The sequence below is a fragment of the Penicillium citrinum genome, assembly GCF_028827155.1.
Source record: "Penicillium citrinum strain IBT 23319 chromosome Unknown utg000001l:1.0-4955037.0:1.0-4956770.0, whole genome shotgun sequence".
Lineage (NCBI taxonomy): Eukaryota > Fungi > Ascomycota > Eurotiomycetes > Eurotiales > Aspergillaceae > Penicillium > Penicillium citrinum.
Window position 1 is genome coordinate 4556654 of NW_026622686.1, and position 23275 is coordinate 4579928.

The 23275-nt window shown below is 47.2% G+C and overlaps 10 protein-coding genes across 10 annotated transcripts; 6 read left to right on the forward strand and 4 right to left on the reverse strand.

Annotated features, from left to right (window-relative positions):
- Positions 1–759: 759 nt before the first annotated feature.
- Positions 760–2659, forward strand: N7469_001729 (uncharacterized protein; the record flags this gene model as incomplete). The annotated part of the gene is made up of 3 exons (XM_056640649.1): positions 760–2191; positions 2255–2299; positions 2364–2659. The coding sequence occupies 3 exons, from the start codon at positions 760–762 to the stop codon at positions 2657–2659; spliced, it is 1773 nt and encodes a 590-aa protein (XP_056506406.1).
- A 1370-nt stretch (positions 2660–4029) lies between these two features.
- On the forward strand, positions 4030–4545 carry N7469_001730 (4a-hydroxytetrahydrobiopterin dehydratase; the record flags this gene model as incomplete). The annotated part of the gene is made up of 3 exons (XM_056640650.1): positions 4030–4188; positions 4247–4309; positions 4393–4545. The coding sequence occupies 3 exons, from the start codon at positions 4030–4032 to the stop codon at positions 4543–4545; spliced, it is 375 nt and encodes a 124-aa protein (XP_056506407.1).
- A 543-nt stretch (positions 4546–5088) lies between these two features.
- On the forward strand, positions 5089–7704 carry N7469_001731 (peptidase family M20/M25/M40 protein; the record flags this gene model as incomplete). Its single annotated transcript, XM_056640651.1, has 1 exon — positions 5089–7704. One exon carries the CDS (start codon positions 5089–5091, stop codon positions 7702–7704), a length of 2616 nt encoding a protein of 871 aa, XP_056506408.1.
- Positions 7705–8468: 764 nt separating this feature from the next.
- N7469_001732 (Sec62 family protein translocation protein) lies at positions 8469–9777 on the reverse strand (the record flags this gene model as incomplete). The annotated part of the gene is made up of 3 exons (XM_056640652.1): positions 8469–8636; positions 8697–9253; positions 9333–9777. 3 exons carry the CDS (start codon positions 9775–9777, stop codon positions 8469–8471), a joined length of 1170 nt encoding a protein of 389 aa, XP_056506409.1.
- A 294-nt stretch (positions 9778–10071) lies between these two features.
- Positions 10072–11974, forward strand: N7469_001733 (Lectin C-type domain protein; the record flags this gene model as incomplete). The annotated part of the gene is made up of 3 exons (XM_056640653.1): positions 10072–10134; positions 10197–11167; positions 11215–11974. The coding sequence occupies 3 exons, from the start codon at positions 10072–10074 to the stop codon at positions 11972–11974; spliced, it is 1794 nt and encodes a 597-aa protein (XP_056506410.1).
- A 278-nt stretch (positions 11975–12252) lies between these two features.
- On the reverse strand, positions 12253–13077 carry N7469_001734 (mandelate racemase/muconate lactonizing enzyme family protein; the record flags this gene model as incomplete). Its single annotated transcript, XM_056640654.1, has 1 exon — positions 12253–13077. One exon carries the CDS (start codon positions 13075–13077, stop codon positions 12253–12255), a length of 825 nt encoding a protein of 274 aa, XP_056506411.1.
- A 26-nt stretch (positions 13078–13103) lies between these two features.
- On the reverse strand, positions 13104–13298 carry N7469_001735 (enolase C-terminal domain-like protein; the record flags this gene model as incomplete). Its single annotated transcript, XM_056640655.1, has 1 exon — positions 13104–13298. One exon carries the CDS (start codon positions 13296–13298, stop codon positions 13104–13106), a length of 195 nt encoding a protein of 64 aa, XP_056506412.1.
- A 1137-nt stretch (positions 13299–14435) lies between these two features.
- On the forward strand, positions 14436–16102 carry N7469_001736 (uncharacterized protein; the record flags this gene model as incomplete). The annotated part of the gene is made up of 2 exons (XM_056640656.1): positions 14436–15024; positions 15084–16102. The coding sequence occupies 2 exons, from the start codon at positions 14436–14438 to the stop codon at positions 16100–16102; spliced, it is 1608 nt and encodes a 535-aa protein (XP_056506413.1).
- A 1604-nt stretch (positions 16103–17706) lies between these two features.
- N7469_001737 (Transferase) lies at positions 17707–19155 on the forward strand (the record flags this gene model as incomplete). Its single annotated transcript, XM_056640657.1, has 1 exon — positions 17707–19155. One exon carries the CDS (start codon positions 17707–17709, stop codon positions 19153–19155), a length of 1449 nt encoding a protein of 482 aa, XP_056506414.1.
- A 203-nt stretch (positions 19156–19358) lies between these two features.
- On the reverse strand, positions 19359–20432 carry N7469_001738 (lipid-binding SYLF domain-containing protein; the record flags this gene model as incomplete). Its single annotated transcript, XM_056640658.1, has 3 exons — positions 19359–20195; positions 20243–20340; positions 20390–20432. The coding sequence occupies 3 exons, from the start codon at positions 20430–20432 to the stop codon at positions 19359–19361; spliced, it is 978 nt and encodes a 325-aa protein (XP_056506415.1).
- Positions 20433–23275: the final 2843 nt, after the last annotated feature.

A 23275-nucleotide genomic window follows, 5' to 3' on the forward strand; every position in this document is an offset into this window, starting at 1 on the left:
TGGTTGAGAAGTTGGCCGATCTGCGTCATTTTCGTGTATATTGGCACCCTCGAAAAGTATGGCAATCAAAGGACTTGAGTTTCCCCTGTTAGCGTGGTAGAGATCAGAAGGATTTTACAGTAAACTGGGGCCATGTTTTCTGGGGCAGATTGCAAAAGAAAAAAAAAGTGGGTGAAGGGTTATCCCACGGGGAAAGGATTCGGCATCCCGCACCCACTCGGTGACGCAAAGGGAAAGTCAACGGCGAGCGGAGGGGATCTGGAGAAATCTGGGGCGAGACAGAGCCGAGAATATTACGGGATCTGAAGAAAGTATTAGGAGAGAAATTTTGAATACACCATAATAATCACTATAAAAATAAAAATAATAATTAAAATATATAATAAATAATAAATAATACTCAAATCAGAACTAAATGAGTGGAACTGAAGACTGCAAATGGCCAAAAGGGCAACCACGGAAATCGCCAAGCGCTGAGTCCGGTTGCATCGCACCTGCCCTGCCCTGCTTCTCTCTTTTTTCTTTTTAATATTTATTTGTTCCTTCCTTTTCTGCTTTTTTTTCTCTTTTTTTTACTTTGGTTGCTTCCCCCACACTTTTCTCTCTTCTTTTCTCTTCTTCTTTACTTTTCAACTCCTCTTCCTACTCCTCTCCCTCGACCTCTTCCTTTATTTACTTTCTATCCCACTGTCTACTATCTACCTCGAGTAGATCAATCGCACCTTCTACTCGCATTATCTCTCATTTCAAACCTCCTCCATGGCGAGCCATTCGGAGAAGTTGGCTGGCCGCCTGGATGCAGTGCAACAACACGCATCCTCCTCCAGTGAAACTCAACAAGAGGTGTTGGGCAATGTGCCCATGAGTGAAAAGGGTAATGACAAATATGACCAATTGGAGAATGTCGGCCCTGATGGCCGTATCATCTTGACTGAGGATATGTGCTATGATCAACTCGGTTACTCGTACAGCGAAACTCGCAAATGGCTGATCATTACGGTCATCTTCCTCGTCCAGGTCTCCATGAACTTCAATACTTCTCTCTACTCCAACGGTCTCAGTGGTATCTCGGAGGAATTTGGCGTCTCTATGCAGGCTGCCCGTTGTGGTGCCATGATTTTCCTCGTTCTTTATGCGTTTGGTTGTGAACTTTGGGCACCATGGAGTGAGGAGCTGGGTCGTAAGCCTATCTTACAAGCCTCGCTGTTTTTAGTGAACGTTTTCCAGCTACCGGTGGCTCTCGCTCCTAACTTTGCTTCGATTATGGTTGGTCGTGCATTGGGTGGTCTATCCTCTGCTGGTGGTTCCGTCACTCTGGGTATGATTGCCGATCTGTGGGAAGCCGATACTCAGCAGTACGCCGTTGCTGCCGTTGTCTTTTCTTCTGTTGGTGGCTCGGTTCTGGGACCCGTCATCGGTGGTTTTGTCGAGGCTTTCCTGCCCTGGCGCTGGAGTATCTGGATCCAGCTGATCTTCGGTGGTTTCGTGCAGATTATGCACTTCCTTATTGTCCCCGAGACTCGGACTACAGTTCTGATGGATCGTATTGCGAAGAAGATGCGCAAGAGTGGCGAGAATCCTAATGTCTATGGCCCAACCGAAGGCATGTCCTTCCGCGAACGTTTCCCTCCCCGTGAGCTTATGGTGACCTGGATTCGACCATTCAAGATGTTCCTCACTGAGCCTATTGTGTTGGTTCTGTCTCTTCTCAGTGGTTTCAGTGATGCTCTGATTTTCATGTTCATCCAGTCTTTGGCTCTTGTTTATGGCCAGTGGGGTTTCAACACCTGGGAGAAGGGTCTGGCCTTCATTCCCATTGTCATTGGTTACTTCATTGCTTGGATCTCGTGGTTCCCTATTATCCGCCGCAATACTGCCGAGCGCCGCGACAACCCGGATAGCGAGCGAGCACAATACGAGTCTCGCCTTTGGTGGTTGCTCTATACAGCACCTTGCCTGCCTATCGGTCTGATTGGCTTTGCTTGGACCAGTCTGCCTCAGTGCCACTGGATCGGATCCATGATCTTCGCTGCCATTATTGGTATTGCCAACTACGCCATTTACATGGCCACTATTGACTATATGATCTGTGCTTACGGTCCATACTCTGCTTCTGCTACCGGTGGAAATGGATGGGCTCGTGACTTCCTTGCTGGTGTTCTGACTATCCCCGCAACACCCTTCTTCGAGAGTGAGTTTATTCCGCCGAATTGTTTTATATTCATCACCCAGCTAACACAATATCTCACTGTAGACATTGGTGGCGAGCGTCATCTCGAATATGCCTCTACAATTCTCTGTAAGTATCTCAATTTTGACCTTTTTAACTTTCCCCAGGGCTCCTAGCTAACTGATTATCTCAGTCTGTATCTCGGTACCACTGGTTGTTGCCGTCTACATCATCTACTGGAAGGGCCCAGTTCTCCGCAAGCGTTCCCCTTTCGCTCAGCGACTCTCCGAGGCTCGTCACGATCTGGACATGAACATTCAGAGCCGACGAGCATCCAAGGTCCCAGAGGCCTCGCGGGCAAACTCCTACGCGCGTTCCCAGCAGGACCTCCGCATTCGAGGCAGCCGTCCTGGCTCGCGAGTCAACTCTCGGGCAAACTCCCGAGTGAACTCGCGTGCCAACTCACGCCGCAACAGTCTTGTCGCATGATTTGCTTCTGTATTTTGTCAGTTTAGCTCTTGGGGCTGTTTTTGGCTGTCCAATTGACTGTTGTATCAACTCTTGTACGAGTACTACGATGGCATTTGCGAAAGTCATGATCAACTGGGTGTTTTCGAATTCCGTGGGAGGATTTACTGATAATTTTGTATCTTCTTTTCTCTCTGTATGTCTTGAATCGCATGGATCCATGCGCTGGACGTGGTGGACTCTTAATTATTATTTACCTTTCCCTGTGGTATTATTGGGTATGATACCTGTTTTAAGAAGACACGGTCTCTTCAAGTGATGGTCGGCTACCTGTTTTTTGTTTACTTTGACAGCTGCATAAGACCATGCACGATCCAGATGTCATGTACGCTCAGCGAGCCAGGCTTTTACTCTGCGAAAGACGTAATTAGTGACGAATCATGTGCTCTACCCGATGGATATTCTTCGTAATCCCTTATCCCTAATTCATACAAATGTGCTGTCGGCTTACAATACCCTATTACACCGTGCTATATACTCTTGTTCATGGATCCGGTGGGTCTATCGATGGTACATTAGTAGTATAGAGTAGCATCTTGAGATTTCCGCTTCCGGTAGTACGAGTACATACACCAAAGAGGGTTGAACTATTAACTACCCAGGGTTACCCTCTCCTAATGGTACATACCTATCTCAGTAAATTGTAGAGTCTTTCCAAAGATAGTAATTCAGGAACCAGCAGCCACAGTGTAGCTTTGAGTGTATCTTGAAATTTGGTTCGGTGGTTGTGGCGCCCAATAGCCTCTGCTCGGGTCGTTTAGGATGAAGAGTGTAACCGATGCAATTGGAGTGTATCTACTTGTAAAGTATATCCGTATTGAGAATTGTTTGTGACCTTTCTATCGCTAGTACTAATTGAATGGCATGATACTGTTACTGCTGCTATTTATCATGGCACCTATGATAGTAACTGTGAGTCAGTGTCTACCAGAACTACATATCCTTGTGGTACCTGTGCTAGTAAGACTTCAATGTACACCCAAACACTGCAACAATGAATCCAGTTCCACCATAAGCGAACTTCCGATATCTATACTATCTATTCTAATTAAGATTCTAATACTATCTTCTTTACTATACTATATTATACTACACTATACTATACTCCATATTGTATACATGCTACTGCACTCCGCCTGGTCTGTGCGTCGTTCAAATATCCCGTGACTTTCGCAACGAAGTTCCCTTCAACATCACATTTGATCACTTTTCTCTTCCCAACCATGAGCTTCCTTCGTTTACCAATTGCCCGCGGTCTCTCGCGGCCCTCGGTTGCTCGTGCTTCTTGCCACACTCGATTGTTCTTTGTTGCCCCATTTCACCCTCTCCGAATGGCCTCTTCTGTACCTGCACCGCGTTTCGCCGAGGGCGAAGACCCGCAGCAGCTCGGCCCCGACACCGAGACACTTCAGCAACAGGGCTGGGCGCTGGACGCCGACGGTATGGGCGTCACCAAAACGTTTCATTTTAAGAGTTATTTCAAAGCAGTGGTACGTTTGTCTGGACAATTCGATGTTCTCTTGTGGAGTATTGCTTACATTTACTTAGTCCTTTGTCAACTTGATTGCGTCCGAAAGTTCAACAAAGAAACATCACCCCACTATGACTATAGTAAGCATCGACCCGAGTGAACAAAGAAAAAAAATTAGATCTGTAATGGATCGGAACTACCAGTTACTAACTTATGGTTTTAGCGGTTTGGTTCCGTCGATGTTCACTGGACTACTCATCACCCGCGCGGCCTCACCCACAAGGACATTTCCATGGCCCGTCATTGTGACAATGGAGCTGGCCTTCTGGGCGCAGTTGAGTCAAGCCAAGGATTAAAATGTGGCCCATCTACCTAGCGGTTGGCAACACAGCGCAGGACAGGACAAGCCAAGATAAATCAACCAATTCTTGGATTCCAAGTCCAAGCTCCAACGCTTGCTCCACTCGATCCTGAGACTGAGCCTGGAACGCGCAGGAATCTTAGCGAGATGCGAATGGTGGAGATTGGAGAGAAGAGACGAAATCAAGGCCGAGCGATTCCCGGGGGCCCCCAAATTTAGTGGCCTCAAATTTATGCACTTCCCATCAGCTTGTAGATCCCCCCCACTTCTTCCCTTCTTCTCCTGAACTTGCGGAACTCTCTTTTTCTCTCTTTGCTTCAATCTGAAACCATCTCTTCACTCTCGATCTACAACCACTCTCCCCAATTTTCTTTTCTCGGCATTTTCCGAATTGCTCATTCGACACGACAATTCGTGAGGCCAACTCGGCCGTGCAGACTCAACACGTTCGGATGTGACGATCCTTTCCCTCCTGAATTTCGGCCCTCCTTTTCCTGCATCTGCTCGGTCATGTTGTGTTGAAACGGCCCGCGTCAAGACTGAGCCCGAGGCGAGACAATGTCCTCGATTTCGCGAGACCTGACCCAGCCTTCTTTTGGCGAACGGAGGGGACATCGTCTTGCACCACTTCAAACAAATTTCAGTCGCCCGGCCGTGCAGCAACAAGACCAGTCGCAGTCGGAGTCGCAATCGCAATCACAGCAGCCCAAGCCTCAAACCCCGCGACTCCAGCGTCCTCGACCTACTGATCCCACTACTAATGGAATCGACGGACCGGTTCCTCTCCAGAGCCCCGTGAAGCGCCAATCGTCAAAATCAAGTCTGCGAAGTATATTTGGTGGCCGTGACAAGACCTCGCGTGCTGCTGTCGCTCCCGAGAGCAAGCTCAATGAAATTGAAGAAAACATGGTATCTCCCACGGAGATCACCTCACAGACTGCGACGATAGATGAAACATTAATGTCGCCTGATCTTGCCACCCCTCACACCACGATGTCCACGACTACCACCCTTACCTCCCCGACCACACCACGGGCACGAAATACATTGAAGACAGGTCGAGCACCTCCGCCGGAGCCAAAGACCTCCCAGGACCAGTATGGATGGAAACCCCCACCACTGTTCCAAGCATATCCCCAATCTACCAAACATGATTGTCTCTCTGCGCCCGCGATGTCAGCGGACTCGATCTTGCGACTACATGCGACATCAGGAAAGGGTACTGGAGAGGATGGCCGTGTAGGAACATCAGGTCAGGATTCCAGAAAGAAGGAACAGCGGGAACGGAAGCATATGCGGACACTTTCTGGGACGATCAACAAGGTCGAATGGACCAAGAAGATCTATGTACTCGCTACGGCGGGATTCATCCTTCAGTACGCTGGAGATGGCAAACACGATCGATTGCCCGAGAAAATGCTGCAATTGGGACCGCACTCAGTGGCTTTCGCCAGCGATGCCATCCCAGGGAAACACTGGGTTGTTCAGATCTCTCAAAACCCAGCTGCCGAGACTATCGTTGTACCCGAACCTCCTAAACCTCGGCTCGGCTCGCGGTTTGGGTTTCACCGAACGAACACGCGAAGATTATTAGCACAAAGCTTTCTGATGGTGTTTGAAAACCCGGACTCGATGATTTCCTGGCTGATTGCTATTAGAGCCGAGGTGGAAGCTCGAGGGGGTCCAAAATTTGTTACGGAGAAGCATTCAGAGGACGAGGTTGAGCCACAGCTTCGTTCGAAAGCCAGCGTCCGACAGATGGTGAAGAAAGACCCAAATCGCATATCCAGTCTATTTCTTCAACCCCAAACTCTGCGTTTACCAGCAGAGGACGATGACGATGGCCAATCCGTTGGTGGTATGACCTTGCAGTCCAGAAGAAGCTCATACGTTTCTGATAATCGTCGTTCCGTTATTGATTCTCGTGCGGGATCCTCGTCGACTGGCAGAACGGAGGCTACTCCTCCCATGAATGCTGATGCTTCTGGCGGAGCCTTTTCAACTTTCAATACTCCAGCCCTGCCACAGCTCGAGTCGGACGCAATCAACAATCCTTACGGGGTGCCGGACTCTGTACTTAGGGAGGTAGATGAGATGATTGGTCTCAGTCCACCTAATTCCAGTACAGGGGCGAAACGCCAGTCTTTCTTCGCAACGCCTCTCTCATCGCCACCTGCGACAGCTTCGGCATCGGCTTCTATATCAACATCAACCTCGAACTCCCATACAGAACCTGTTTCCGTTAAGCAATCCGCGTCCAATGTCCCAGAGACGTTTGCACGCAGCGCGTCTCCGCCTGCCCCGAATTTCAGCGTACCTTCATTTAGCAAAAAGTTCGTACCGAAGCAGGGATCAATTCCTTCTAATCAAGTCCCTCCGCTACCATCTGGTGCCAGTGCTCTTCGACGGGGCGAGAGTATTAGCGACTTGACTATCTCAACCGTCTCCTCGCCTCCTCAGTCGCCCACTTATAGCATTGCAAGCTCTCGCCATACAGACTCGTCCGAACCTGTTCCAATGTCGCGAGATAGCAATGGACGAGTACTACGAACTTACAATTCCGAGGATCTTCTATCGAGAATGGCACGGGCACAGCCTGCGCCTAATTTCTCTCGTGTCCCGCGAGCCAGTGTGCCTTCTGAGACTAGCCCTCCACCATCTCGCCCTTTGAGCTTGGTTGGACGGACCGGACTCGGAATTCAAATGAAGGGTGAACCACAAACCCCTGTTGTGCCCCCAATGGACCCAGGCCTCAAGCCAGACCTTCAACCATTGGCACACCCACCATCGCAGCCAGCCCCGGCCTTGACGCCTCGCAACCGAGTGCCACCAATGCATGTAGACACCCAATTGGCGCAAAGCATGTCTCGACGAAGAAGTATGCCTGGTCTGGCTGTCGGCCCTCCAGCTGCACCGCCGCCGAATTGCCCCTTACCAAAGCTTCCACCAGCGGCCAACATCGCCAAGTCGCCCTCACTTCCCAAATCGCCTCCAGTCCCGAAGTCACCTCCTGCACCTGCACCTGCACCTGCACCGGCTATTACGAAACAAGCACCCGTAAACCGATTTTACCAATCACAGAAAGCCCAGGACCAAGTCACGGATAAACGAAAGAGTGGCATACCCGAGGGCCCTACCCCCAAGACAGCTGCTCGAAAATCTCGCATTTTTTAAGAGATTGCGACTCGCTTCGACACATGACCTTATTTTCATTTTGACTGACACAATCGGCATTTGCATTATACCCTGAAAAATAATACTTATAATCCCTCCATCAACTCTTGCATATCCGTCGATAGCAGACTATACTTCACTTCACCTATATTGACTGTTTTACGACCGCGCATCTGCATTCAGCGACAAATATACCCGCACAAGTCATCGCATGCATATGCAGCCAATATACAATCTACTTGAACCCATTTGCCGGGATCTCATTTCATTCTTGTACCTTGGCGATTGATCTGTTAGTTGTCTGGCTTTGATACCATTCAGTTCAGCCAGATATCATCGCAAACTGACACTGTCTTCTTTGGAATACTGTCTTATTATATATACCCTATACCCCGTTTCTTGACTGTTTAAATAAAAATGCTGAATGTACTCGTCTTCTACTTGAATGTGTTTCTATAATACCTTTCTCAAGCAGAACTCAAGTAGACTACTTACTACACTAGTATCATACTAAAATGATATCATTGAAAATCGGACTGTGATTGTAGATAGAGTGGGTTCAACAATAAGCCCCCTTTACGAATACCGATTATTCTCAAGCCATCAAGTACATAATATTAAAACGCCGGAAGGGAAATGAGGTTCATGAGAAAGACACTACACGCAATGACGATAAATTGAAATAATTGATGGAAACGAGCCACATACAAGCTCATTTTCTGGCGAATACTTCAGCTTCACTCAATCCTTACTGGATGTGCCCTTCACTCTTCTACTTCTTCGACGCGAGCTGTGAGATCTCGCTTAACGGGCGTCGAGCCTGAGGTCGATGTGGGCTCGGCGGAAGTAGTGCTTGCTGAAGGGGCAGTTTCGCCTGCTGAAGCAGTCTGAGCAGTCTCGGCCTTGACCTTTTTGCTCTTTTTCTTCTTGTTCTAGATAACAGTTAGTACGCGAATTCAAGAAAACTGTGAGAAAGAGGGGGTAAAAAATACCTCTTGCCAGCCCCAAAGAGGCTTGAAACTATCGAAAAAGCCCACGTCCTCGAACAAGTTGGGGTATAGCCAGAGACCGGGTGGAACAGCGAATACAGTGATGCAGAATAAAATGAGACGGAAGATGGACATGGCGAAGAAAAGTCCCAGCAGTCCCATCATACCCACACTAAGATACCACACACCCTGACGCATCACCATAGGCCAAAGGGGGAACAACACAACAGCGAAAATACCCGCCACCACGGCCGCGGCAAGAGCTCGCTGCTTCCATTGGGGTCCATCGTACAGCCAAACATAGTGCATCATTGGATCCGTCTCCTGGTGTTGTTCGATCTTAACGGTCCACAGACCCTTGGTCCGGTTCTTGGGTTTGGCATGGTTGTGGCCGGCGTGTGGATCGACTTTGCTCACGCGGAGAGCGAGTAGTGAGAGGGGGAGAAGTTTAAATACGTTCTCAGCGGAGGCACGATCCGTAACAGGAGGGAGAAGGGAGTTCTTCTTCGCGGCGGCTTTGGCGTAGGCGGGGGATTCGATGGCGCGGATAGCTCGCTTGACTGAGAAGGGATGTTGGTGTAAGTAAATATTTCCGGGGTAAACTGCCTTCATCCTTAGATGTTCTGTCTTAGAGCTTACCCTTGAACATATCCTTTCGCTGTCCATCAAGAATACATGTGCGCGGCTTCAAGTTCTGCGACCGCAGGAAGTTGGCCACGGCCAGGGCCTTGGGATCCGCTGGTTGACCCGGTTGCACGGGAACTTGATGTGTCTGCTGTTGAGGCTGTTGCTGAGGCGCAGCTGATTGACCCTGACCCTGCTGATCTTGTTGCTCGCCCTGCGAAGAAGCTTGACCTTGTTGTTGTGCTTCCATCTGCTTCTGATGCGCCTGCAGAGCTCGCATCCGTAACTGCGCCACGTATTGCTCGGGAGTCAATCCGAGCTTTGCTGCATCTGCCGTGAGTTGTTCTCGTTGTTTTTGAGCGAATTGTTCCGGTGTCATTCCTCGTTTGGCGGCTTCAGCGGCGAACTGTTGTTGCATGGCCGCCATTTGCTGGGGGTTGGGTTGGCCCGGCGCGGCCATCTTTGTTGGAACGAAGTTTGGAAGAAAAGGGGAAATTGAGAACAAAGAAATGAAAGAACTTCGAGTTGGTCAAATCTAAGCCGAGAAGATATTTGGGGGAGGAGAATGAAAAGGGAGGTGAAGTTTTGAAGATGAAGTTGGGAAGAGATACAAAAAAAAGAGAAGTTCCAAGTTGAGGCCAGATCGACTCAGGTGATCAGCGAATGACTTGCCCTTCTTTTTCTCCCCGCGCGAACTCCTCCCCTTCACTTCTTCCAATTCTCGACTTTTCTCAACTCGACGCCATGCTTGATCATGTCGGCTACTTACAATCCAGGGGCGACTGTTGATGATGCGACTTGGGTGGCTGTCTTATTAGTGGGTTCTCAAATGCATATATGACTTACATCTGATCTGAACGGCCATTGATTCGTGTATAGAGTGAACGTGACGTCGCAGGTCAAATCCCAATCAATTTCGTTACGAATCCCGGTGTGGCATTGTCCTCTGCGTGTTTTGGAAATGGTTTATATACTCGAGATAAGGCGACCGATTGTATTTCCAATCTTTTAGCTGTTGGATTCCGGCGACTAGTCCTCGATCTGTACTGGTCCGTGGATCGCCGGTCATGGTCATTTTGTCCTGTCACAATTCCCACCAGCGCAGATGTGTATGTTTCCGAAGTGACTTCGACATCAACCGCAGAAACCTCAGCGACATCGACTGTAACAACGAGTGATGTCGTCTCATCGACTGCCGCCGCCGAGCCAGCGACCATTACAGCGTATTCTGATTCCGATGGGGATACGGTCTATAAATTGGGCCACTACCGTTGTACAGATGATTTGGATATTGATATGATTTCGCAAATATTGAGGGGATATTTTGAGGACACAAAGCGCAATCTACTCGTCTACACTACCTATCTCACCCTCAACCTCCATGTGGCTGCTTCTGATTCCGACCCAACGAAACCACCGGCGAAGGTGACAGGAGGTGATTTGCCCAATTCTATTGCCGAAAGGGTTGGCGCCCTTTTTGATTCAGAACTTAATGACTATCTCTACACCCCGGCGCAGTTGGCCGAAGATCGCATGAATTTGAACAATTCTTGGTATCAAGTAGAAGAGAGTTATATGCCTATAACGGAATATTTCACCACCCATGAGGGTCCGTCAGGCGATCAGAGTACACCGGATGGCTGGCCATCGGCGAAATACATACAACTTGCGAAATCAGATCGTATTCTTATGGAATATGGCTTGGTGGATCCACAATTGGCCGACTATGACTTGACGAAAGATGAGGATGCTGTTTTTCCCCGGAATATATATCCTCTAAAGTCAAAGTCTCGGCTACTGTCAATGGCACCCTGGAAGCGGGATGCTTTTATAAACCCAAGGACACAGAGGTGTCTCAAGTTAATACATCGTGGGCCATATCGAATGGGATTTCTAGCCCGAAAGGTCTTTCTGAGGAGGATACAATGGGATCGCTAACCAACCTTGTTTCCGATATGACGGGTTGCGGCATGGCCCCGATTCTCAATACCACCCTCTTCGGCAAAACAGCAGATGAAGACGTCGACCATTACCGTAATGTGTCTCTTTCAACTGGCTGGGCATGGGCAATTGGTGAGCCGGAAGGTGCTGACACCGGCGGCGGTACAAACGATCAAGCTCCATTCAACCGATGCGCGGTAACAGACCTCTCCTTGGGTGGGCGTTGGCGCGCTACCAACTGCACCGAGGAGCGCCGCGCAGCCTGCCGAGTTGGCAACTCACCCTTTAGTTGGGCCTTGTCAAGTGATGTTGCGGAGTACAAGAATGTCGGAGATGGTTGTCCATCTGGCTCTTCATTTGCGGCACCTCGCACTGGCTTAGAGAATCATTATCTTTACGAATACCTCGTCGCTCAAGATAAATCCGTCATTGACCCGGCCTCGACAAATTTGACTAGCCGCGAAATATACATCGATTTCAATTCGATTGATGTGACTGCATGCTGGGTCTCCGGTGGCTCTGATGCCACCTGTCCATACGCGGCCAACCCACAGCAGATCGAGCGGAAGACTGTACTCGTCGCTGTAGTCACTGCAGTAATTATTCTCCTCATCACTGCGTTGACGGTGTTCATCAAGTGCAATGCCAACCGCCGCAACTCGCGACGTCGGAAGCGTGTTATTGAGGGCTGGGAATATGAGGGCGTCCCTTCATGATTTATGTCATCTTATCTTCACTTGTTTCTCTTCTCTTTTTTCTTCACGTTACTCTTGTTTTACTATCCCTTCCGATACATTTTGTGATACCCCGACAAATCATGTATATTATCATATTCTTTGAGATGATGCCATTTAGACGGAGGTGTTTGCCCAATTTGGAATATTGCATTCATCGACTTTTGCCCACTATGTACCTTTTGAACGCTACCATTCTCAAGAGTGTCCCCATCTCTCAATGCGGTCTTTTGATTGCCATGTTATGCAATCCTTTTGGCTTATCCAGTGATCTGAAGTAGTGACTCGCCCAAATATTCGACATTGACAGGCCCAAATCCATTACCGGGTAAAGAGACCGGGTTGATGCGGCCGTTCGATTTCATCCGTGGAATTTCCGAGACCAGTGGATTCGTCCATTCGGCGAAAAATTCGACAGCGCGCAGTCGATCAGAACGCGTCGAGGCGGCTAACTGGAGGTTCTGTGCTGTTGTTAGAGCGCAACCCCAGGTATCATCGACATTGACCATCATTTCAAGGTCGACGGCACCATATCGGAGAATATGGGCCTTTGTGAGACCCCCAACGCGCGAAAGCTTGATATTTACCCCGGTGACTCCTGCTGCGTGTGCGGCCACAAGGTCGGCCATTGTGAAGACACATTCATCGAGAATAATCGGTAAGCCCGTACGGCGGCCTACCTCCGCACAGTCTGAAAGTGACCGGCAGGGCTGTTCAATGGGGATGGTAATCTCCTGGCCTAAAGCACGGGCGAATACAAGAGCCTGGTCCAGGTTCCAACTGGCATTCGCATCAGTCCAAACCTTCACACTTTCCGGAAGAACATCTCGGATGGCTTTGACCCTCCGAGCGTCAATCAAAGGATCATCTCCGACTTTAAGCTGCATAGCTATCACCCCTCTATCAGGCTTGGCTTTGGCCTTCTGAACAGCGTTCGGTATTTCTCCAAACCCGATGACTGAAAAAGCAGGACATTCCTCAGTTAGACAACCACCCAGGAGAACATATGTCGGCAAATTTAAGGATTTGCCTAGTATATCCCAGCAAGCAATATCAATGACAGACTTGGCTGCCATACCTGACATTATTGCTCGATCCATCACTGTGTTGATCAAGGCAGGAGACCGAGGATCAAGTCCGATAATCTTCGGCCCAACTCTTTCAATGCAGCGATCTCTCCTGTGAGTGAACTGGGTAAGTAGTCACTTCCCAGAGGAGCATTCACAGACCAGCCCTCAATATTGCTGTCTGTTCGGATTCTGACAACGATTGATGGGTCGCCGTCACTGCATCGTCCGCCTGACATCGTGTAGACGCCATAATTATATTTTGCTTTATAGCTGAAAACTGTTATATCGGCTATCCGTATCGTATCGCAGCTAAGAGACTGGAACCAAGAGAAATAGCCTGAACGTACTCCTCGTAATCATTCTCTACCTCGAATAGATATAGATAACCAACGGAAGATCGCCCGTAGCTTCGTGTCCAAGCGTGTTTTCTGTTTCGAGGAAGCTTTCCAGGGGTGGAATAGAACTGTCTGAGAGGGTGTTTCAGAGGCTATAATTTATGGAAATTAAAGAGGATATAAGCAGGTTCTCGACTAATCGGGCTTCTGCCCGGTCTTTTTATCTTTGTACCTTGTGGTTTGATTACTTTGATATCGGACTCTCACCCGATAGTCAAGGATACAGAAAGATACTTACGTTATAACAAGCAGATTTTATCAAGGGCTTTAATCAACTAATCCCAAAGGTCTATCGTGACTAGAACTACTGACCATAGTAGAGATTCCTATGGCGCTCAATGGACGCAATCGATGCAGTCTATGAGTGTCGTTAGATGAACCTTTTTTCATTGCTTGGATCATTATCTTCCCGAATATAGGCGAATCAATTTCATTAAATTGTTTAAGTTCTCTGTAATCTAATTTTATAAGGTATTAGTCATAATACAGTGTAGCTACCCAAGTAGATCCATCTACTTGGCCGAGATTCTGCTATCCATACCAGAATATCGGAGGTACAATTCAATATGCTTTGATCATGCAAGGTGATAGAAATATGGGAAATATATAGTCATTTAGGTCATCTCGATCTCAAGGAACAATGATCGACGTAATCAAAATAGTGGTTCTAGTTGTAAAAATAGTGATTCTTCTAATAACACTCGTTTACTGCACTGATTGCGTATATTGAATGCGGTATATTGAATCTCAATAAAGCTAGGGGGGGGGGAGTTTCCTGAGCTAAAAATGCAAATCCTTACATTGTCTTCGATTTCAAACAATAAGAAATGCCATATTGTATAGCTTCAAGATTGATTTCGATATGATAAGCGTTTGCGCTAGTCTTATTTAGTCACCACGCTAAGGCTTGAAATTTGAAACTTGAACTTTTCTCTTCCGTTTCAACGACCATTTCAAGGCCTGAAAATACTTGGGATCATGGTTCTTTTGCAATGGGTGCTAACCCTTACGACTACAGTGTTGGTTTCTGTATTTGCAGAACCCATCGCTTACCACCAACACAAATCTTCCTCGCCCAGTATCACTGTTCAGCAGGGAGTCGTGAAGGGCTTTGTCAAAAATGATACTAGCGTTTTCCTAGGCATTCCATTCGCCGAGACCACAGCTGGCAAGAATCGTTGGAAAGCTCCCCAGCCTATCACTTCGTTTCAAAATGGCCATTTCGAGGCGAGTGCCTATGGGCCCTCATGTGCCCAGGTGATGTCTGGCACAGCAATCACCAACCAGAGCGAAGACTGCCTGAACCTCAATATCTGGACTCCGCGTCGGGGCAAAGGTCTTCCTGTGTTGGTCTATATCTATGGCGGTGCCATGGTCACTGGCGGCAACAGTAATGCTCAATGGCAAGGATATAATTTCGCGCGTAATGGCGTAATTTATGTCAACATCAATTACCGGGAGAGCATTTATGCTTCGCCAAATGCACCAGAACTTCAGGGAGAAGTTCAAAATTTTGGCATTCTGGACGTGGAGTTGGCATTAGAGTGGATTCATGAGAACATCGAGGGTAAGTGTCTCTTTTCCCAACCTAGTACGTTGGAATTAAGCTGACCTCGTAAACTATAGCCTTTGGTGGTGATAAGTCACGCATAGTACTAGGTGGACATTCTTCTGGCGGAGTTCATGTTGATCACTATCTCTGGAATCATCCTAGAACCTTCTTAGCGGGTGCAGTTGAAATGTCTGCCAACACCCTGTCAGGCCCTGCTTATGCACCTGCAGGTGTTGCGTTGAAGCAGACAGTGAAGGAAATGCTGAGTTCTGGCGTTTCTCTAAACTGTATAACCGAAAATTACACTCTAGATTGTCTGCGTGAGGCGGATACATATGCATTCCAGACGACTTCTTTCAACTCGACTTTGAATACGTGGTTTGCGCCCTCAATAGACAACATCACTCGCTTCTCCAACTATACAGACCGTTTTCTCGGTGGTCATTATCCAAAATCATTGCCCTTACTGGTAGGAAATTCCGACCAGGAAGGCGAGATATTTGGCTACGTCTATGGCAGCGAGAACACAAATTTCTCGTCCTGGATTCACACTTTCGATGCTGACCTTGCCTTTGTGCCTACGGATGAACTCATCTCTGCTTATCAAGAGGATGATTATTCCTCTGTCTCTCTTATGAGTGGATCCTCCTATGGCGATGCCCGCTTCCTTTGTGCAACAGATGCGCTGGTGGACCTACGTGCAGCGAAGCAGCCCACCTGGATATATCGCTGGTTTGGAAATTACTCAAATGTTCTGCCAATCCCCAACCTTGGACCTTCGCATGGCAGCGAAGTGCCATTTTTCCATGGTGGTAATGAGTGTTTCTCACTGCTAGAGGGTGTCACCGAGGACGAGCAGCAGCTTGCAGATCATATCCACCGCTGGTTTGTCGCTTGGATCAAGAACCCTGCAGCTGGCCCTGGGTGGGAGCAGGCCCGGCCTGTCAATGGCCCTTTGGCAAGAGTGGGTGTCCCGGGACATGAGTTAAAAACTGTGATAGGCAAGACTGGTGCGTATAACAGTCGCTGTCAGAGAGTCTTCAAGCCCAACTACCCTAGATATCCGGTGGTGCAAAATCCTGTACAGGCATAGAGCATGAAGCATATCTACGAGTATTACGTGCTTGCATCATTCGTATTCGGTGTTCAAAATTCATCGAGTTGCCTATCTCTCCGGGGTGATCCGCGAATTGAAAAATAAAGATTTACTCGCTGTTTTAGAATACGGTGAGATATAGAGCAAAGTGTGGATGTTTGATATTGGGATGAAAAAAAGATACAAGAATATCACAGAAGCAGATAAAAATATGCTTATGTCTCCTCTTCATGATGCCTTATCAGCACTCTCTTAGAAAAGCAAGAATACAATCAAGTTCGGTATTGGAAAGCTTTCGCATGGCAACATAGAGCTCGTCCTGGTCCTGTGATATCCTTTCCTCGTGTATACTTGCACCCTTTTTGGATAAACTTGCCGATTCATCAAGTAGTTGGTGCCCATGAAGCAAATAGTCCAAACCTTTTGGGCGCCTGGCGTAGTCTCCAGAAGATCTATTGAAAAGCATTTCAAAGTTAGGAGTAAGATCGTCTAATTTCCGTACCAATTCCCGGAAAGATTTTTTATTATGAATGAAAGCGATAAATACCTATTTACTTTACTTAGATAATATGATATTATCTTGGCTTCGATGGTGTGGTTCGTATGTCGGAAGACTATGGTTAGATAATTCAGACATTTTCAGAGGGTGATAGCAGAGGAGATAATAGAACAGTTCTTGTGTGGAAATCTGGTTATTAAGTAAAGAGAACACGGAATGTTTTACAGTTGAAAAGACTTATTATAGTCGTTTTCTTGGAGAAGATTCAAGCACGCTTTAAGTTCAGAGTTAAATTCCTCACCATCGCCGAGGAAGTCCTCGATATAAATACCAAAGCCATGGAACCCGTACTACTAACCTCAGCAAAATCCCAACTTTGGATTCGGCATACCGGTGACATATTGTATTCGATTGATCAGATTAGTCAAGGTGTAATCTTATTTATCTATCAGGTGAAAGGCCGATATCAAAGTGATTGATCCCGAGTTGGTGTTTCTTTTAACAACACTTGTATACACCATACTGCACTGATTGCTTCTGTCACATAGAGAGCACCGTAGCTAACCATTGTTCAAGGCTGACTAGTGCGTACTAGTCTGCGACCCAAACGTAAGACAATACTTTTAGCGCATTCAAGATGCTGAAACATCGTTGGCCTTCTTTATTGCATACGATCTGCTTGATTGGCCCTTCTCTATATTTCGAATCAGAAGTTTATAGAAGGATGCAGATCAAGTTCCAGATCACAGCTCATTTGCTTCGTCTCTCTTCCCACTGAGACTGACAAGTGAATATCTAGTAAAAAGTGTCAACGTCCTACCAGGATTTGACCCACCAACAGAATGGTTACCCCGTTAAGTATAGCTCCACTAATGAGACATCCTATAAGAAGTTTCCAATCCCAGGATTAGTCTGGACTAGATGATCATAGCCCGTGTCAATCAGTACTGAAGGGGGTTAGTTATCATCATCGGTGTTTTGGCCATATGCTAGCAACGTGGGGGCTATTCCCATACATGTCACACCTATAACTCCTTTGTGCCTAATTCTTTTTCATCTATAAAATTATACGTTGCCCCTCAAATCTAGGATCGCTGCCATCATGCCCAAGCAAACCGTGTTTGAACTTCGCCCATTGGGTTGGGAAAATGACCCTGAAGAAGAGCGATTCAGGCTCTCGACTCTGGACTATCTTGCTCCTTGTGTTTATAATAACTATGCCCTGTTTTTCAAAATCGACGACGCCGACAAAGCACGAGTGGTCGAGGTCCTTAAACAAGGTCTTCAGATGACACTCAGCCAGACAAGACATCTCTGCGGTACTATTGAGAAAGATAACGATGAGGGCTATTCCATTGTCAAAAAGCGAGATAGTACGGTGAGCTTTCATGTTCAATGGGTGGACTCCCTCGAAGATGAGAAAGACTCAGGTTATCCATCTTTTGATGACATCCATGAGGGCAATTACCGTACCTCCATCCTCGGCAATATCAAACGTTGGAGTGTTCACCCAATGACATATGGGGAAAAGTCGGAGGCCCGTCCTGAAAATCATCCTGTTGTCGCGTCGTACAAGGCCAATTTCATCCGCGGTGGTCTTGTATTCATTATGCATCATCATCATTATTCGAACGATGTTATGGGTTGGGCTGGTCTCACTCATCAGCTTGCTGAAAATTGTTTCTCAATCATGAACTGGACGCCTAGACCTTCATGGGATATGAACTGCCTAGATCTATCTCGTCTTACGAAACCAGATGTACCTGTGAACGAACGCGTCGAAGGACCCCCAAAGCCCGAGAAACATCCCGACCATATCCCAGCTGAAATGATTCTATTCCATTTACCGAAGAGCAAAGCAGCGGAATTGAAAAAGCTTGCACACCCAACTGAAAATGAGGCTTGGATCTCGACTTACGATGCATTCTCTGCGTTCATATGGCGCATCATCACTCGCTTAAGGGCACCAGTATTTAAACCCAACCTCTCGGAACCTCTTTTCTGGTCAGAAGCCATTGATATGCGACGACGAATGCACAGTCCAAAGGTACCACCTCGTATCCAGCGCAATGTTATGTCCGCAAGTCTCTCTATTACAGCCCCAGTGACTCCACCGACTGCAAATGAGGTTATTAGCGAGTGGCCCCTTTCCAAGCTTGCTATATATGTCCGTCAGATGACCAACAGCATGACCCAGGAGGCTTTAGACGCAACATTGGATGTGGTGGCTACCGTACGAGACAAAAGCTCACTCAATCTCCGCATTGATTCTTTCCCACCAATGTCGGTGCTTCAGACAGATCATCGTGATGCGAATATTTCGAATGCAGACTTTGGCTTTGGTAAACCAGCTACATATCGCCATTTGATTGATCAAATTACTCAAGGTGTCATCATTATTTACCCATCGCGCGACCCATCTCCTGAATCAGATGAAGGCCCGGAGATCTCTATTACTTATGAGAAGAGCTTGAAGGATGATCTGATTAATGACCCTGAGTGGTGCAAATACTTTGAATACCGAGGTGTAGATGCAGTACAAGCCTCTTAGTCAAAGGCTGATATTATGTGATGGAACATCACATCTATTGTTAGTTTCTTGGATGCTATTAATAAAATAAAGTTTTTGATTGTTTTATCCAAGTGCTCTGGTACCGGTTCTTCAATGCCCGGGAAGGGATACATGTAGAATCATGTTCTGACTATGGAATGTGATTTGTGATATCTTGTTCCAGCATGGATATTTTGTTATCCTTACTTCGCAGCCTCTTTATGATTCTCGGGAGAACCACTCGCCCGAGCAGGCCCACTTTCGTCGGCGGATGTCGATTGCTGCAGGCTTGGCTTAGAGGTATGTATATCAGTATCAGCTAATTCGATGTTCTGGGACGCTTGCTCTCTATGCTGCTCAGAAATGGGGGTCGGTTCTTTCAAAGAGCTTTGTAGCTGCTGCGTTTCGACAGTTTGCTGTGCATCGACAGGCTGTTGTGTCTCGACGGGTTGATTTGTCTCAGCGGGATGTGCAGAAGCTTCAGCTCCATCAACGGATTGCTCTTGATCTCCTGTCTGGGCAGACTCAGGTTGGAAGAAACTCCCATTCAAAACATTCACGAGAACCTCCGCTTCTGGGGGCGATGGGATGGATCCACTCAATAGCTCCTTAGCATGAACTTTGCGCCCGTAAATCTTCTTATTCGCATCTGTACGTTCGATAAGAACGCCCCCTTCGACCGTTAGACCACCGTATAAGCCACGAGTCTTTGAATATGCAAATACTCCAGCAGCACCTTTAGTCCCGACCACACCACTGGCTTCGGCGCTGCGACCAACAGGACCAACAGCCATCGAAATATTCCCTCCCAGGGTTAGGGAACCAGATTGCATGAATGTCTTCACGGCTGTATCCGTGCTGAGCACAAATACGAAATCAGTCAACTCGGCGCCAAATTGACCTCCAGCACCGACGCCACCCATTGCTATTGCTGACGGCGCGGTCCAACTACCATCGGGCAGTCGGGCGACTATTAACCCTGAGCCAAAACGGATGGAGCCCAGGAAGCCTACTCGAAATGCTGTGTAAATTGCGATTCCCTGACGAGTCAGCGGGTTGCAGAGAATCTCTTGATGAGTTTACTTACCTTTGCACCCTCAAAAATTTTGCGAGGAATCTGCCCGTCGATATTTAGCTTCGGGTTGATGAAAGATTCAAGAATTGCCGCGGCCTTTTTGCACTCGCCTAGAGCTGTTAATTTGTGAGACCCAACAGGGGCATATAGGATGGGTACTAGAGAGTGAAGCTGGCAATGGATTGTGCATTGGATTCTTCATATTGATGACGGACTCGTGTGTATGTGTATGTGTACGTGGTAAGATTGACAAATCAGTTAAGGCGGGGGGGTTTTCGTGTTGACGAGATATCGCCAAGCTGACGATCTCTGACCCGTTCTTATTGGATCAACTTGCCGGTCTTTCAGGGGCATGGTCAAAAGTCCATACGTAGATGTGTTTCTCTCTTCGGCTTTTAGCCTACACTACTCCAAATGACCTGTTTATTTATTTATCTTGGCTTTTCTTATTTTTATCCCCATGGTGTCGCCGTACACGAAAGGGCGAGGCTTATGATAGACTTAGAGGGCTAACGATGAGGTTCACGGGCTCGACTAATCCAAAGTTTCATGTAGGGAGAAGACCCGGGTATCAAGTTCAATGCTTGAACTCCAAAACGGGACTCTTGAAGTCAACATTTATCTTCACGTTTGACTATAAACGAGTGGTTTCGCATGTGTCCTTTACTAGAGATAGTACCACTACAGCCTGACCACAAATAAACATCGAGCACAACTTGGTTTGTATCTGCATCTTCTTCAGCAGTCGTATGGGAATTCAGACCATCCATGGTCACAACCATGATAATTGTGAAGTTATGACACTGACTCTAGATCAGACTAGTACACGTCTAATTCTATCTAGATGGGGATCTGCTGCTTTTCTATTGCTATCGTTTCATCAGTAGAATTTCGCACATCTTCAGAGAACTGTTCATAGACAGCCGTTCCCAGTTATCTGCGACCTCGTCCTTCTCCTATCCCGGAGTAGTGAGACATAGTCATGGTCACTTTTACCCCGACAGCCCCAATACCCATAAGTGCATTATCATTATTGCTAAATTTGGCTTGCAAAATTTTGTGCTGCATTAGACTTTGTTCCCAAAAAGGGTCCCAAAATATTTGTCAATCAGCGTAGCTCGCCTTTTCAGAAAGATGTAGAAGTCTACCGAGAAGCTGCTATCGTCTTACAAACTAGATCATATCGAAGTTTATTTCCTATTAAATTACATTCCAGAAAATATACCCTCTAGTTTGTAAGCGGATAGCAGCGTCTCAGTACATGATGTGGCTTCATGGATGAAGCCACATCACACCCAAGTCCAACTTTGCACGTTCATCACCACCTGTAAATCAAGTATTCTTCAGAGTCAGCTTTCCAACCACGGACATAGCATTGGCTCCTCGGTAACATCAAACATCTCGCCACAGTCAACCTCTTACATTGTCGTTCCAACGACAGTGTAAGACATCAATCTCGTCTTGACTGCAGGGTGTATTTTGACACCAGGGAATTGCTGCCATCAACATAATGTAATTTAACAGGTAATAAATTTCGATATGGGTTGCCATCAAGACCGGTAATAAAGCATTGTTTAATACGGCGAAGTATTATAATTGTGATACCTCATAGGTATGACTGACTCCGCCTGGCTATAGCTTCACCTTTTCAAGCTACTGTAGACACCTTGACACGGCAATTCGCGAAGATCTGAATAGATTTCCTCTCCATGCGTTCTTTCTTACCGGAGGGAATGAGGACCTTGGCATTCAAAAGTACGAGGCAAGCTGATGCGTTAGACCAGAGGCAAATTCGCTTGGTGACCATTGGGGACCACGAATGACCCACAATCGAGTTGGAAACTGTGAAATTCTTGGACTTGGATATGGAATGGGTACTGAATGCGATCAAGATGGAGAGAAGATAATCTCTAGTTGATTCTCATAACCAGCTAGATTGTTGTTTGGGACATGTGGCGAGTATAGTGTACTATTCTATTGACCGTGTTCTGAACTAGTGAAAACCAAATTCCACTCGGCTTCAATTGTAAAGCAGTGTATAGTTCTATCTTCAATTGTCAACTATTATACTAGTAGCTGGTAGGCTTGCTCTCCATTGAAATCAGCAAACTGCCTGGAATTGCTGAGGGATAACGCAACGCCATTGCTTTTAACATTGATCTCCTCAAACATACTCATCCCCAAAGATGGATATTCCATAGAAGACGTAAACAAACGACGTTTTCCTGTGAATAATGATAAAGTGACAATCGATGGTTCTGGTATCCCCAAGGGACCATTCTCATACATACGCCTGCATATACGCCGCTTCAACCAGTTGAAGGAAAGTCTGGGTATAGCATTGACCTAGCATTCAAAAGTGTCCATGCGCTTTTCTTGCAGATTGTAGATCGAGAAGAACTATTTTTATTTGCCAGAGGATGTTCAGATCCACCGGCTTCGGCTCCGGCACGATGGACGGCGGAGACGACAACTCCACCTCAGCTCACCACATCATCCACTTTCTCCTCTCCAACCTCCACGACCTCCGCCTTAATTCTGTGCTTTTCCAATTGATCTGCCGTTCTTGAGATTTGTGAGATGGACTTGATCGCCCTGCCGAACCTGTTCATCCCGTCAGCTCCACCAGCATAATCCACAAGCTAATGTACATAACTCCCGATTCGCTTGTTGCCCTTGACGATCTTTTATCCATTGACGTCTTCATATGCGCTATTTCCACGACGGAGATGAAGATGCAGAGCCACGACTTCTTGACCTGCTGAATATGACGATCAAAATACCTCGTTATCATCCCAGGAATACTCCTAACTTATGGGCCGGGCTCTGAATGATCTTCCATTCAAATGTTCGACACTACAGTAAACCTCGTTTCAGCCCAGGGAGACCTTCTCCTCGGAAATTATCGCGGAGCAGCAGAGTCAGTGGATACTTCTGCGTCAATGCTCCTGCATCGTAGTTCATGACGGGCCATCACCGATCGTCTACGGCTGACAGACTCCAACCCCGCGCAAAGAGGGTTTGTTGCAAGAAGAAGAGACGTGC